We start from the raw sequence: 15,670 nt of genomic DNA, 5'->3' as shown, positions 1-15,670 counted from the left end.
AATGTACGTTCAACTCCCTAAACACTTGGGTGCCCCTTTGAACGGAGTTTATAGGGTGACGAGTTATGAAGTTTGCAACTCTTTTTGCAACAGACTCAAATCAATCGTAATTTTAATTCACGCACTGGGTATATGCCGACAGTAGGTATATACACGGCTTAATCGCAATCGGGTCTGTCGGTGTTCCAAGCAAAAAGCCGAGCAAACGCGCTCATCACCTTCGGCAATCACCATAGCGACTTGATTAATCTGTATATTGATTGCAATGAGGTGCAGCGGTAAAGGTGGTGGTGGTGGTAGCAGTAGCGTAAAAAGCTATAGGTGCAAGGGGGGCTATGGATGTATACTGGTTCGTCAAAGGGGGCGCGGAAGCTTGAATATGCATAACCGCGGGAAATCGAGTCGATCGCCGCGGCTGGTATGACGATAGTGGCTAGGTCGGCCGGTTGAATTGAAAATCCTCCCGATTTTTTCATCAGATATGCAGGGACTACCGTGAATTAACATAAAATTAATTTACCCTACTCTCCATCGGACGGTGAACATGGACCAGCTCTTTCGTACCTCTACCTATACGTAATATTATATGTGTACACAAAAGTGGGAGTAAAAATTGAGGGGAGTAGTTGCATCTGGTACATGTACAGATGGTAAAATAATAACCAAATGAAGCGTTTTTATCATTTAGTGGAGGGTCGTCATAGAGCAACATCATCCTCACGTGCGATGCGTCTCTATAGTCCTCGATGGAAGAACATTTTACCATATGAATGTGTACTTGTCGTAATTACGTTTGCACGTATTATATGCACCGCATCGACAAGGGGCCTCGCGTTAGAAATATACATGCGTATATGTACAAAAAGAGGGAGGGAGGGAGAGAGCTTGACACGGAAATTTGTTCGTGCATAACCGATTTGGCGTCGTTTCAAGGCGTCCTCCTCCTCCTAGCCCTCCTTTTCTCTCTTTTCGCGCTGCCTACAGTTCCCTTTGCAGTATATACCCGGTAGCAGCATAGGGTCGCTCGCTTTAGTTCTGTATCCTCCTCCTCCTCTTTCAACGCCTCTGTTTTACGATCAAAGTTCCGAACGACATTTGCACGTTGCCTACAGCACCGCCACCACACCTACTCCTCCTCCTCTTTCCTCCTTCGCCTCTCGCGTTCACTTTCCACTCCAGCGATGCCCAGCGCACTTTTGTCTGCGCGCACACGTATATTGTACGTGTATATAGATATTTCTCGTTTCCTCTCCGCCTCCACCACACCTATACGTATACATATATACATCTTTTTCCGGGTGCTTTTTCCGCCCACGAGCATTTTCATTCCACGGTGGCCATTCGCGCCGGCTGCACATCATCCGTGCAGCTTTACCTCCGACCCGAACTGTATAACCCACCCCTTTTACCCGCATGTGTACCACCACCACCGCGTCGCTCTTTCCACGTGCCCGCGCTCATTCGAAAGGAGCGAACTCGGCTCGACTCTCTTTCTTTACTCCTCCCCCCCCCGCAGAGAGAGAGAAAGAGATCTGATTTTTTTGTCATCCACGTCGCGCAGGGGTGGGTGGTTTCTTTCCGCAATTGTGTTTACTCTTTCTAATTTCCGACCTACGAGAAGGTTATTGTATACTCCGCGCGCTTCGCTCCGCCGGACTATTATTGTTTCGTCGTAGGAACGTCACATTGACAAACTTTGGGAGATCTCCGAGCTGCAAGATTGGAGGATTGTTTGTTCGATGTCGCAGTACGAGAGTAAAAACAATATACTAATGATAATGTTTGATAAATTGTGGAGGTGTAGATATACATTTTGCAAGCTCATAGCTGAATATACAAGGGCGTCTCTCCTCCACTTCTCCTTTCGGATCGATTAACATTAATTACGCCCGAGCACCTCCGAAAAATGCCTACTTATACAACAGATACGAGCGACTACGGAAATTTCTTTAACCCATCGGGTGTTCAAATAGGTCCCAAATGCTGCTGATGTCCAAAACGTCGCTTGTTATCCTCCAATAAGAGCGAGTCATTTCGCGATTCTCTCGGTGCGTTTGGCTCGACCAAGAGCTTTTTATTTCCATGTATCGTATAGCAGTGGAGGGGCACTTTATTCCGGTAAATCGACGCTCCTCTTTCGGCTCGGCTAACTATCCCCAAGCACGAATCGATTCGAGGACGGTAACGACGTTCGTGCACTCCCCAGCGAGAGTCATTTAGGAAGGGGTGTATCATCCATCTCTTCTTTTTTCTTTTTCGCTGATTTGACGAGAAGGATTTTCAAGTTTTGGTATTGCGATGCATAAAATTAAAGAAAAAAAAAAAGTTTTACGCAAATATTAATCGATCTTTGTCTTTTCACGTTACAGAGTGACAGCGGGCTAGCGGAGCCAGATCCAGCTCAAACTGGCAGCATGACAGCCATCAATTCGGTAAGTCGAATTTTCACTTGCACCCGGTCATTATTTTTCTTTTCTTTTTATTTTCCACCCCCTTGACTGTGCTTGTGTGTGTGTGTGTAAAAAGCAGCGTATAGGAAACAACAATCGCGGAGGGAAAAAACAACTTGGTCTCACCCCCTCCCCCCCTTGAACGCGGCGAGTCTCACCCTTTTGTTCGCTTGATTTTTCCTTTCACGTCGCTCACTGAAGAAAAGAAACAGAAAGGGGGGAAAGGAAGGGGGAAACAGAACGGCGGCAGGTCCCGCAGTTTTGCCACGTGCGCGCACGCCCAGCGAATTTTCAAGTGGGCTCCGACTCACGTGTTTTTGCGATCGATCTCCCGCACCGAGCTTTTTTTCCTCTCAGTGTATAGGTGTACTTCTCGCCGAAGAAGATATGAAGAAGTTTTTCCTTTCTTTGCAAGAGGGCGATTGAAAGAGTATACATACCCACTTGTACATGCGAGGGGGGGGGGTAGGTACATACAGGGGGTGCGTGTAGCGATTATTCTGCGATTAAAAATTAGCTTCAGGTTTGCCAAGGAAATTCGGGGGAGGGTGGAAGGCGCGTAGTTTTGCTCGCCTCTCCAGGGAGCCGGTGTCGCGGTAATGAAGCTTTGTACGATACATTATTATTTGACACGTAGCTCGTTCACGCAAATTAAGTTACCTGTCGTTGTTGGACGTGAAAAACACACGTATGAATGTATATGATTCATACGTACGTTTCGAGCTCGGACGTGTGTGTAAATATATTAATTAACGCGACAAACAGCCAATTGCTCATAACACATTCATCACAAACATTATTGAAGAAAGGTTATTAAAAATCACTTCCCCCCCCCCCATTCACGATCATCGTATAAACTGTACCGTTATATTGACATACAGCTGATTTTTTATTAAAATCGACGTAGGGGGTGGGGGGTAGGAAACTCTGATAAAATCCTTCTCTTGTAATTGCGATGGTTGTACAACGTCGTCGACGTCATCGTGTCTCAATTAACGTTATTGAAGCTTGCAGCTGGCCTCCGTGAAAATCACACGATGGACGGGGAGGGGGGGGGAAGTAAAGTCAACAGCAGCAGCTGCACGGTAAACTTTAATTACAGCTGTTTTGGGTCAGCGGGGACGAATCCGCCCTTCATTGAAATATTGATCAACGATACGCCGGGCGTGTAATTGCCATACCGATGGCCGCGCAGTCCTTTCCCCCCGGGTTTTTTTCATCACCCGAGCTTTTCATTCTTTGGTTCGGTGTGTGTACGTACCTGTACCTCCTTCGTGCGAAATCGATTTCTAAGCCACATACGTGCGCTTGACGGGGGGCGGGAGGGAAGAAAAAAATTAAGCTCAAAAATTGTCCCCTCCTTCGGCAGCAGAAGCTCCGTGTACGTGGCGCGTAGCGATTGTAGCGAAAGAAAGCCGGCAACAACTTTTTCAATTTCGTTTTCCCCCGACGTTCGTACGTACGTACATATATATATATATATATATATATACATATAGCTGCATTGGCTCTCGCTAAATCGGAATTCGTGAAAACTTTTTTGCCTCTCCATCTCATGCCTTCGCTCTGTATAAGCTGGTGTGTGTATATGACTCGTTTTTTTTTTCTCTGCGAGCACGTGCGCGTCGATAAGCTGGAAAATCTAAATAACGCGATTGTGTGTGGCAAAGTAGGCCCCCTCTCTTCTTCGATGCTACCTGGAAAAATTCACGTGCTCTTTTCTCTTCCTCCTCGGGGTCCTCTGTACCCATCTTCTGTTGTACTTTATCGAAAACAGACGATCGATTGTCATTTTTTTAAAAATTTTTTTCCAATTGTTAATCAAAGCATTGAAAAATGTCGATGAAGACGGATGAGCCGTGTCAAAGGCCGATGGGGAAAAGCCGAATGGGAATATCGATACAGGACAGGACCTACATCGTAATAGGCACAGCCTCTGTATTCTCGGTAACGGGGGCTGTGTAGGCTGTATCTCGCAGATTCATCAGATGGATGCGTCCGAGTTCAAGGTCACCGTGTGATGGCTACTGCTGGCTCGGGTGTGCAATCAAAGGCGCTCTGACGTATAAGTACTCGCGCTGGTATTCGCTTTGATTCGCTCGCCAACGTGCATAGTTGCAGGAGGCTTTTTACTACTATTGATTTCTTTGATCCATCCTATCCATCGAAGTAATAGACTCTAGCGCGACTGCAGTTGTACGGTATCCACAGGCTCATCTCGTTTTATCCGATGTATGCTGCAGTGCGGGTACAACCTTCGCGAGAGATAGGGTATAGCGTTCATGGGCCCTACAAATTCATCTTTTGGGTTTTTTTTTCTTGGTTCTTCTCTTCATCAGAAATTCTCTCTTCCCTCCTTTGTGTTTGCATGCTCTTTTTTTTGCTCGATTTGTCTCCGAATCTCTGCTATTCCGTCCTTCCAAATGTAGTGTGAGCTGTATTGTATATATAGATATATACCGATGATGTCTATAAAGGTATAGATACGTCTCCTGCCTCGGCAGAAGCTCGATAGCGAACCCTCTAAATGTGAACTGTAGTAACATTTTATTGCGATTCTTTGAATGTCAAGTTACGATACAAATATGAGTATGATTGGGGTAAATCAATCTATCCCATTTTGTGAAGACATTCAAGTATATATTTGTTTGGACTCTCGACGATAAAAACACTACAACAGCATCCATTTTTCTTGAACGTGAAATTAGTAAGTGAAGTTCGTTACTCCTGAAAAAAAGGAAGCAAAACAGCAAAACGCAAAACACGCAACAGCGACAACGAATCATCGGTATATTTCCGTTGGGGGCCACGCGTTTATTCACGCCCAAAAATCCATGTAGTAGTAAGTAGTAATAATAATAATAATAGCAATAGCGACGATGATGTACAAGTGGGATGGCAAACGAGGAAAGATGAAAAACGTGGTCCGCGCTTGATGGACAGTGACGAGAGCCATCATCGAGAGACCTATCCGTCGGGTCTATCTATAGGCTGTAAGTATACGTATAATGTACACCTATCCTTGGTCCCTCTCGAAATTATACCTACACGTACACGTATACGCTGGACCGCTTGTGTACATATATATATATATATATATATATATATATATATATATATATAGGTATGACCCATCTCTGACGTAAGTATACACTGGTGGTGGTGGTTGTGTACGCGAGACTCGCGAGAGATCGCTAAAAGCCAGCACGGCTGTCCACATAATATATATACAGTAGCCAGTGCATAAGTTTCTAGCGTAGCTCTCGTACAATACACATACACGCAATACACACAGAGAGGGAGAGAGAAGAGGAACTGAACAGTAGAGAGGGAGAGTATAGTGCGAGTAGACTACTGTGGTTTAAATAAAGCACGCCTATGTGGGTCAGTCGGTGTGTGCGCGTGTAGTGGTATTAACCGCACTATAACACAACCGTCGGGGCCGTAAATCTTTGCTACGAGCCGGGGGCACATCACGCGTCCCTCCCTCCCTCTCACTCACTTTGGGATGTGTTACGCAATGGCACACACGCTAAGCGAGTAGAGCACGAGATTCTTCTCTCTCTCTCTCTCTCCTCTCCATCACTCTTGAGATGCCCTTTAAACGATTCTCATTATCGTTCCTCCTTTTTCCCTGATGACGGTGACGGCTGTCGTGCTCTTTTTCTTATTTCATCGCCCCCCCCCCTTCCCTCCCCTCTAATTAAACCCCAGATGTAAGTGCACACTTTACCATGGAAATAATATACGTATTTTTGAAACTATCACAACAGTTATTCCCACGGGTAATGGGTGCGAACTAATCTATTATGATTAATCGATTTGGGAGGGAGGGGGTAGGTTTTTACTCGTATATACACCCGCGCATCAACACGAGAGCTTGCAGTTTATTTATCGGGTATTCAATACAAGTGTAGTAGTGGACGCGGAGAAAAAAAGGTGATTTTTGTGCCGATGAGGGGACAAGACAGGGTGTATATTAATGTTTTTTTTCTCTCCGCGTTGGTGGTGGTGGCACATACCTACTGTATTCACATGAGGAACGGGCCGTACCAAAGAGCAAAATTTGGCCTTTTGTTGCAAAATATATGGCTACCATTGTTATCATTAAGCCCGTCCTTTCGTTGAAAAAACCATCAGCGTAAAAAGCACAAAAAAGAGCTGTATAAAAAGTATAAGCCACAAGAACCTTTGGAGCAAGTATTTGCGATCTACGTGAAAATACGGGAATGATCCGTGATAGATAACCATTATATCCTCGGTGCAAGAGGTCGCGAGAACCATAAACAAACAAACGCACGTTTTTTTTTTTTTTTTTTTCCTCCTCCACTCGGTCCATCGACTTCATTGCAGCGCAAGTCGCCGCTGATGTATTTTCCCTCTTCCACGGAGATTCGCTCCTCCGCCTCTTCTTCCGCTGTACGTACAAGCCGGAGCCCCCCACCCCCCCGTCTCCGCGCGAGCACACACATTTTACGAGCGCGCCGAGTCTTACCGGGCAAACGCTCGTAAAAGCCTCGTCGTGAAAAACCGAATATAATGGACTTGTAAATTATCCAGGTCAGCCGAGAATCGACTACACCCTTCCTCTTCCCTATACACACTCTTGGTGCCTTTCTTCTTGTCCCTCGTTGTTCTTCGCTCGGCTGTTAATGGCCCCTCGCTCCGCGTTTGCGAAAAATAACTCGCTTTTCTATCATTCCTCTTTTTCTTATTTTCCCTCGCAACATATGCTCAAATGACAATTTAGGTGGTATACCGATCCTCCCGCACTAATAATTAATTAATCGACAGCCCCAAGAAGAATAGGTACATGACGAGCAGACCGAAATAAAAGTGTCTCCCCTTCCCTCCTGCCTCGTCACGATCTTCTCGAGGATGCGATTGGTGTCGTCGTCTCAAAGTTCTCATCGTTACTGCCTATATACACTTGCGCTTGCCGATCGAAAACAGCGGGAGCTCAAGGAAGGATTTGCTCCTGCGATCCCCTTGAGCGACGAGAAAGTGGGGGAGGAAAAAAGTCAAAGCTAAATGATTACGGGGAAGAAGGCCTTCGTTTAAAAGAGATATCTCTTTGATTCTCCGAGAGTCGGCTATACTGGGTATATACAGTTTCTTTTACTCCTCCACCTTCCACCGGCAACAGGGGGTTGGGGGGAAAAGTCGGCGGGCCCCTTCTCGTTTGATCGTTGAATTGTTCGGAGCGCCACTGCGGGGCGATAATGGCCTCTCCTCGGACGTTGTTTCGTGCCCCTCGAAAATAAACAAGCGAGGGTATAATTTGTATGATATTGTACGGTAGGGGGCGATGGATGCGGGCGGTGATTTTTCGCCGAAACGGCGCGTGGGACGCGCGATGATTTTTTTTGTTTTTTTTTGTTTTCCGATCCGCGTCGTCACGGGACGAAAATAAATTAAGATCGGACGCTTACGTGTGTACGCGCGAGAGACTCTCCGAGCCGCGTGTTATACAACAGCTTTTTTTGCGGTTGGAGGGGCGGCCGGAGAAAAAACACGACGCGCGAGCCCTAATGTGTTTTGCTGATGCGCCGTCGTCGTCGTAGCTTGATATTTTTGGTGTCCGCGCGCGGATAAATTTAGACGGGCGCATACGTTTTTGTAGCAAAGTTGAGCATTTATTTCGGCCGTGCTTGGCTATTCTCGACGGAAACGACGCTTCCGTCGGCTCGGAGAGAAAAAAAAAAAAAAATGTCTTTTGCGTTTTTCCATCCAAACGCACATACACGTACATTTATCATTGCGTATAGGTATATACACAGCAACATCGTTGGGTGAAATTGAATAACGCAAAAGAATCCATCAACAAGTATAAAAGGTGGAGCAAAGTAGGGGATGGGGGGTTTGTTAATTAATCGGGCGTGTTTTCGTCCCCTTTTTCCCAAAGCTGCTGGTACAGCAGATAAGCGTATAGCGAAGAGACGACAATCGATCGAGAACGAAAGCTCGAACAAAAGAGAGGGGGAAAACAAGTGGATACAATTAAACGTAGATCATTGAGCAGCATCTGGGGTGGGGGTATCGCATTGCAAATGCGGCTTCTCCCCCCCCCCCACCTAATGAATGTCCGATGGAATCCTTGGGTATAGTCTCGAAGAGAGATTATCCTCGAGTGCGCGCGAGGGGGCCGAACCTCCGAGCCAGCGAAATAACGGGCTCCGGGGGAGGGGGGGGGAAAGAAGAAAATCCCGAGCTCCCCAAAACCCGAGACGAGTGTAATGGCGGTATACACGGGGCACAGTGCTCGCCCGGCCGGAAAATAACCTTCCGCCAAAACAACCACTCTTACCCCCCGCCCCGTGTATATAAGCGAGTTGTCTCCAATATTTCCTTCATCCCCGGTATTATTCCTCGTTGCCTCTCCGATTTTTAATATCCCCGGCTCTCGCGTTTTCCCCGTTTTGCGAATCGGGAGCGATGCGTCGGATGTGTTTTGCTTCCGAGCAGACGCTCCGGAGAGAAAAGACGCCGGGGCTTGTATGAAGGAGAGGAAAAGGAAAAGGAAAGGGGCAACGATGGCGTATTTCATTGACCTGATTCCGTCGGGACTGCCAGTGCGATTCGATCGGCGGGGCTCCTTTCTTTTTCGACGGACGCTTTCGGTGGGCCGCTAATCCAGTCCCCACTCCCTGTAGCTCTTTTTTTTTTTTTTTTTTTTATTGCACCCCCCCGCGTTTCTTGTACAGTTTTCTTTTCCTTCGCTCGGCAGCCGCTGACGTTGCAATACATCGTCCTCCCCCCCCCAACAAAGCCGGTATTTATTAAATCCATAATCCGACGAGCTTCGGGTTTATTGTGAAAATGACGGCGAAAAACGATTCGACAAATATTACAACGATCATTGTTGTGGCTGTCTCACTTTTGCCATTAAAACTCGGAGAGGAAGGAAATGGAAAATATTACTCGAGAATTCTCTTTTTCTTTTTCCTCGATCGTTTTGAACTTTTGTGGGGGGAGGAGGGTAGTATATTGAGAACGGAAGCAACGAGACTTTTCAAAGAGTTGGCGCTACCGATCCAAGTTCGCCCCGAGGCCCCGCCGACTCCCGATTGCTCCCCCCCTCCCAACTGGAAAACTCGAATCGCTCGGCCATGAGAATCCCTTATACTCGACTTGTCGAGTTTCATTCTCTTTCATTCGGGTACTACAAGTATATACATACATACCTGGCCTCTTTCCATTCCCCACCCCCTCCGTTTTTTTCATCGCTTACGCTGTTTTTCCTATTCACGTTGGCTTACATTTTTTCTTACAACTTATTTTTGGTTCACAACTCGACAACCTGCTCTTTAAAATAGAAATATTTTTACCCAAAAAGTAAAAAAAAAAAAAAAAAGCTGGAATAACTATTTCCCAAATTCAAGCTTCTCGCGCGTCATCGTCGCTATACACGCTTGAGCCTTTTTCGAGTCAGCTCCCAATCTACGCTCGTAGCGCCGATTCGATGGTAGACGCAGCGGCGACTAATGGTATTTTTATTCCGCTCGTAAAATCGTTTTATATTAAACCGATGCTAACGCGGGAGAATGCACCCGGCTTTCTACATCCCCCCCCCCTTCTCTACCCGCGTTTCCTCATTTTCCATTTGTCTCTCGGCAAATTCCTTTTTCTTTCCTTTCCCATTCTCCTTGCTCGACTTTTTTTTTTTTTTTTTTTTTTTTTTTGTCGATTTCCGTGGCAATTTCTTCAGCCCCGAGTTATCCGCCCGCATAAAATACAACGGCAGCCCAAATCCACGAGCCTTGGCAAATTCCTATACTTTTTGCGCAGCCTAGCGTTTCATTTTTTCTCCTTTTTTTTTTTTTCCTTTTCACCGTAATTGAGAATTACTTTGTCATCACCACCGTAAATTTATCATTCATCTTCTTGTTTTCTTTTTCTTCCCGACGATCGAGGGAGTTTTATTCTTTTGACCGAATGTAAAATAAACCTGCTTCTCTTTCTCACGCGGTGTAGGGTGAAAAAAAAAAAAAAAAAAAAAACACCAGTTCATAATAAAAACCAAGTTTTATCGACCGAAGTGAAAATTCCGTAGCTCTACGCGCTGCTGGGCTCGAAGTCCATATTTCAGTAGATCCATCCTCGCACTGAAAAAAAAAAAAAAAAAAAAAAAAACACCTCCCCCGGAACATTTAAAATTCACCACTCGTAACTCGGCAAGAAGCGCATCTCGCCTTGCTTCCCCACCTCTCCCCGTATCATCATCCACCGTATACCGAAACTCAACAACGGAACACCTCAAATTGCAACCCTCGTTAAAAAAAGACAGCGAGAGATCACGTCCCTCCCCGAAAATGAAAAAAAAAGCAGTAACCTCTCGACGCGTGCACACACACCCTCCCGATAACTCCTTCTCGTGGAACGCATTAACCCCTTCCCACGCGCGCTCTTCCCCCCTACCTAGGATACATGGCTCTATTTACTCGCCAGCGCCGAACATTATATGCACTTGTTGTGTGTACAGGTATAGCTCTCGCGTCTCAGCTATGCGTCTTCCCCTCCCCCTCTCTTGGAACAAAAAAAAAAAAAAAAAAAAGAAAAAGAAGAGTGAGCCGTAGAACAGGAGGTGGGGACGGCCTTTTAAATTTGTTTCTACTCCATTAACCTCGCCTCGTTACATTCCTGCTCTTCCTTCTTCCCTTCGCGCCTTTTCGAGTGCTGCAGCGTCTCCGTTGTCTGTGTACGCCTATACTCTGCTCTGCCCGTGGTACATCCGCGAGCCCATACTTTTTCCCAAGACGAGCACAAGGGAGAGCTCGTGTTCTACTTTTACATTGCGCATCAAGTTTTTTCCCTTCCACCTCGATTCTTCTTCGTACGCGGAACCAATCAAACTACGCCTGCTTGTACGGAACAACGTGTATTAACATGTAGCCGCGCCTCCCCCTCAACCCTACGGTGTCAAAGGAGCCAGTCGACCACTGCGTCGTTACAAAAACAACGCCGTGGGTGTATAAAAAGCGCTGATTTTTCACATCCCCCTTCCTTTCCCCCCGAAAGCCCGAGTCTCTTGTTATACAAAGTGGCGCGCGGCGCTTTGAAACGCGATAGGCTTGTGATGCTGCTGTTGTCGTTGCGAGGTGTCGGTTTGTGCGCCCGAGTGTCGGCTAACGAGACTATGCGTTTTCCAAGACCGATGCACGAGTGTGGAACGGAAGGACGCGAGAGCCCGACGCGTGTCGTTGACTCGACTTGTGTTGCTTTATGTATGTAGGTATATTATTTTTGTACCGCTTTGCGATGGACGATTACCAAAGGGATCATCTCATGAAATACGAACAGTCGATGGCCCGTTGATCTCGCGTTGAATACCCAAAGATAAAGATGATGATGATGGCTCGTCGAAACATTAACAACTCTTTTACGCGCGGTGCAAAAATACATCGTCGCGCAACGCTGAGCGTAACTTTAAACAAAGAGAGGGGGTAAAATAAACGCACGCGTCTACTCGCGCCGACACGATAAGTCACTTTGGCGCGTGTGCCCTAGGATCTTCTCCCGAAATTGCCACTGGCAGTGGGCGCAAAGGGACACGTGAGCTCCTCTCCCTCATCCCTGTGTACATACACATATATACGTGCGAGGGTGGTCTTTGCGCTTCGACCCTGAAGATTAAGGCCGCGTGTGTTGGCCGATTAAGCGGGCACGTTGCCGGGGATTTGCGGACTTGACGCGCTGTTGTACCCCCGTCCCCTATACCTCTCGGACAATATAATCGGGCGCAAGGGATGCTTTCGATTTTTTGATATTCCAGAGCCATCCTTGCAGTCTCGGAGGATCTCACCAGTGTATAAACGAGAGAAATACAGCTACGCGCGCGCTTACGTCTAGTTTGACGGTTATATATGATAGGGTGCAGGATATATCATTTTTTTCGATCGTATTGTAAGCGCCACTGGTGCCCCTTTCAAGAGAATCGGGGGCACGAAGTGCTTCTATACCGAGAGAAGATTATCGGCACTAACGAGCTGAAGCGCCGACAAATCATACCAAAGCCAAGTCCGGCAAAAAACCAAATAAATGAAATTAAACCATATCTCTCAAACGAGAGGAGTTAAAGAAAATACGTAGGCAGACGGGGTAAGCTCGTTAAAAAATATTTTCCCGCCCGAAATGGATTATTCATCGCGTCGGCCACGAGAGAGGGGGATGAAGAAAAAAAAAAAGGCGACCGAAAGGGGTGGGGGTCAGTATAAAGAGTATTTGCATTGATTAAAATTGATGAAACTCGGGCGGCTCCCGCGCGCCCAATTTGCAAATATTTTCACGAGCGATACTCCCACGGTTGGAGCGCGGCCTGCAAAAACAGATCGCTCGAAGGAAAGAAGCAGAGAGCGGGGGACGCTTCTTTTTTCCGCGGCTTGTTTTGCATGACAAGCAGCTTTTGTTGGCCTCGCCGCGCTTTTTGGGCGGGGGATGAAAAGTTTTACGGTCACTCGACGAACTTTTTTCGCGGCCTCCCATCGATGGGGAGTTAAACAAACAAACGGCGCTCCAGTGGGTAAACGAGGCTACTCGATCGCGCGATAAGGCCGTTTCTTCGCTCAACAGCACTATGGTTGTATCGAAGGAAAAAAAAAAAAGATAGTTGGGGGCCAAGTAAGTATACGTACACTGTGTAGTCGAGGAGGGAAAAACGGAGCGCTCGGAAGGGCAGATGTGTCTCTTTGGGGTATGGAGGCCATTACGCCAACTCGAGGACCGTATTAGAGAGGGATGGGGCAGACGGGGATGAAAAAAAAAAAAAAAAGAAAGGAGGAGGAAAGCGCATTGTTAACCCGATCACGGTCGGGAGACGGAAAGCTCTCGCTGGGGTCGTTAACTGCGGCGAGCCTAACAACGGACATGGAGAGAGAGAGAGAAAGGGACCACTCGGAACGGATCGCTGCAGCGTATAGAACCGGGGGAAAAGAAGGAACGAGAGAACGCGCAGGGAGATAAAGTGAGAGGAGTTTATACCAACGCGCGTGCACGATGGCACATATATAGAAAGCCTATATACCTAGTCCCCTCTAAATGTTACTGTTATGGTACGGCTGCAGCGCGTATAATATGTGTATGTACCGTGTGTGCCCCGTTGCTCTGGTGCTGTATGATGCGCAGGAGAGGGCTTTAGCCAAATCTCCTCTACTCGCTCGTTTTATTTCCGCTGCGCACTCGTTGCTGCTGTCCTTGGCTTGCTCGCTCCCCGACTCCGAACTTACCCTCGTACATATAGTCTCCATTGTTCAGCTTTGTTACCTCGCTACATGAATGCTTATACTGCTGCAGTTGGGCACGATAAATGCGTGCAGAGTAGCTTTTAGGTAAGAATTTTTTTGTACCCTTTTTTTTCAATTATGGTGTTTTAAAAATATACACGAGCGATTCCACCAAAAATCATACGTTCGAAGAATCAGATTTAACTAGATTTATTTTGTTTACGATAACATGAAGGATCCCATATTTTTGTTTAGCTAATGTTACATCAATCACCTTGCTTTTGGTCGATGGAAAGGTGAACTTTTTCGAAAATCATAGACTAGAACAGAGATAATCATAATAATGATGTGTTTATTCTTTTATAATAAAAATGAATTTGAATGAATGAAAAAAGATGTACAGGTATATGCTCTTGGGCGTACATTATAAAGTACAACAAGCAATACATAGGGATGCGAAAATTTTAATTGTTTCATAATTGTGTAATTGGATTTATTTCAATAACAAATTAGAATTTTAATGGGTAAGTGAATTGTACTTAACAATAAATTAAATATGTCATGAATCATTCACGTGTATTTGAATTGCTAATTAATTGTTTTCAACCACGAAAATGTGTTCATTCTACTTCATATTATTTTGAAAGTTGACATTTAAAAAAAAATCATGTTCTGGTGAAAAGAAATGTCCAATTTTTAAGTGCTACACCCGAAATTTTCAAACTGAATTTTTATTAAGAAATTTAGTAAGGTTTGCACAGTTTCTGTACCAGTTAAAAATATTAGTTTTTTTGAATTTTTAAAGTGCTCAGAAAATGATACTCGGATCTAAAGTTGTAGGGGTTTACTAAGGTAAAATGTAACTGTTAATTTCATACAATTTTTTTTAACATTTAACGAACGATGTTTAGTGCGGAATGGCTCATATATGTTATACGCTCATTTAATTTTTTTTGTCAGCTAATTTTCCAAAATCCGTCCCCCACGGAGATCCCATACAAACTAGGGTCCAATCCTCATGGCGCAATAAGAAAAAAGTACCGCATTTTCACTTGGCTGTAGTTTTTTCGATTTTCTCGTTTTTGCGTCTGACTGCAACTCAGGGAGGGAAAAAAGACCAAAAAACAAAAGATAAAAAACGAGGGTAAAAAAGACAGACGGAAAGAGGAGGTACAGATCTGTATACAGAAAAGTGCGCTGACTGGGTGGAAGCACGTGGAGGGTAGGAGGGAGGGCATTACCGATATTTTGCGAAGAAGCGCGTTTTGCGCATTTTCATGCATATTGCATGGATTTGCATTCGCATTTTGCATATTTTATGATTCGGCCGCTACCGTACCACTTCGCGGGAGAGAGGAAGCAGAGGGAGAGCCCGAGATTCCGAGAGCTCGTGTGCATCAGCGACATTTTTTCCGCCTATCTCTCGAAATTTCCATTTTCCTCAAATAAGCTTCCACGTTTTTCCCTGAGCCCCCCCCCATCCATCCATCTCTCTTTTTTTTCACTCTCGTGGTTGTTACTTCATTTTTCCCCTTTTTTTTCGCGACAGTGAGTGACCATGCGCGTCACGCTTAGCAAATGAGAGTGTCACACCTGTGCGTTCCAGCGTAAAATAAAACGTCCCCGTAAAAAGCTCGCACATACATGTATATAATAATGAACTTTGGGGGTGGAGTAGGAAAAGTGGGTAAAATGTTTTTAATGTTTAACGAGATTAAATTATTAACATCATTAAGTCATAATGAAAAACTTTAATGCCAAGGCTCGTGCAGATGGACATCAACTTGTGTATGCTTTTATCTAAAAGTTTTTTTTATAGTTAATTTAATTTTAACACAGTATTTTTTTTTTTTTTTTCTTAGCACCCTCTGAGGCTAATGATGATGCATCATTAAACAAACTAATGGCTCGTTTCAAAGATAACGCGACGTTTAGTTCCACTTTTTCCACAACAATTCTATATATCATTTCATGTTTTCCCCCTAAAACTGTTGCCATTTG

General features: G+C 45.4%; 1 protein-coding gene across 1 annotated transcript in view; it reads left to right on the top strand.

Annotated features, from left to right (window-relative positions):
• Window positions 1–265: 265 nt before the first annotated feature.
• Window positions 266–15,670, top strand: part of LOC106646732 (uncharacterized) — a 170,882-nt gene continuing 155,477 nt past the window's right edge. The window contains exons 1-2 of the mRNA XM_089590839.1: window positions 266–307; window positions 2,370–2,432. Of these exons, the coding sequence (XP_089446965.1) occupies window positions 266–307; window positions 2,370–2,432 (105 nt within the window). The remainder of the gene's footprint in view (window positions 308–2,369; window positions 2,433–15,670) is intronic.

This window comes from Copidosoma floridanum, unplaced genomic scaffold, assembly GCF_036245765.1.
Source record: "Copidosoma floridanum isolate Cflo_tuat_1 unplaced genomic scaffold, Cflo_Japanese_pri ptg000013l, whole genome shotgun sequence".
Taxonomy (NCBI): domain Eukaryota; kingdom Metazoa; phylum Arthropoda; class Insecta; order Hymenoptera; family Encyrtidae; genus Copidosoma; species Copidosoma floridanum.
Note: the sequence above shows the minus strand (reverse complement) of the source record. Positions and strands in the feature narration are given on the sequence as shown.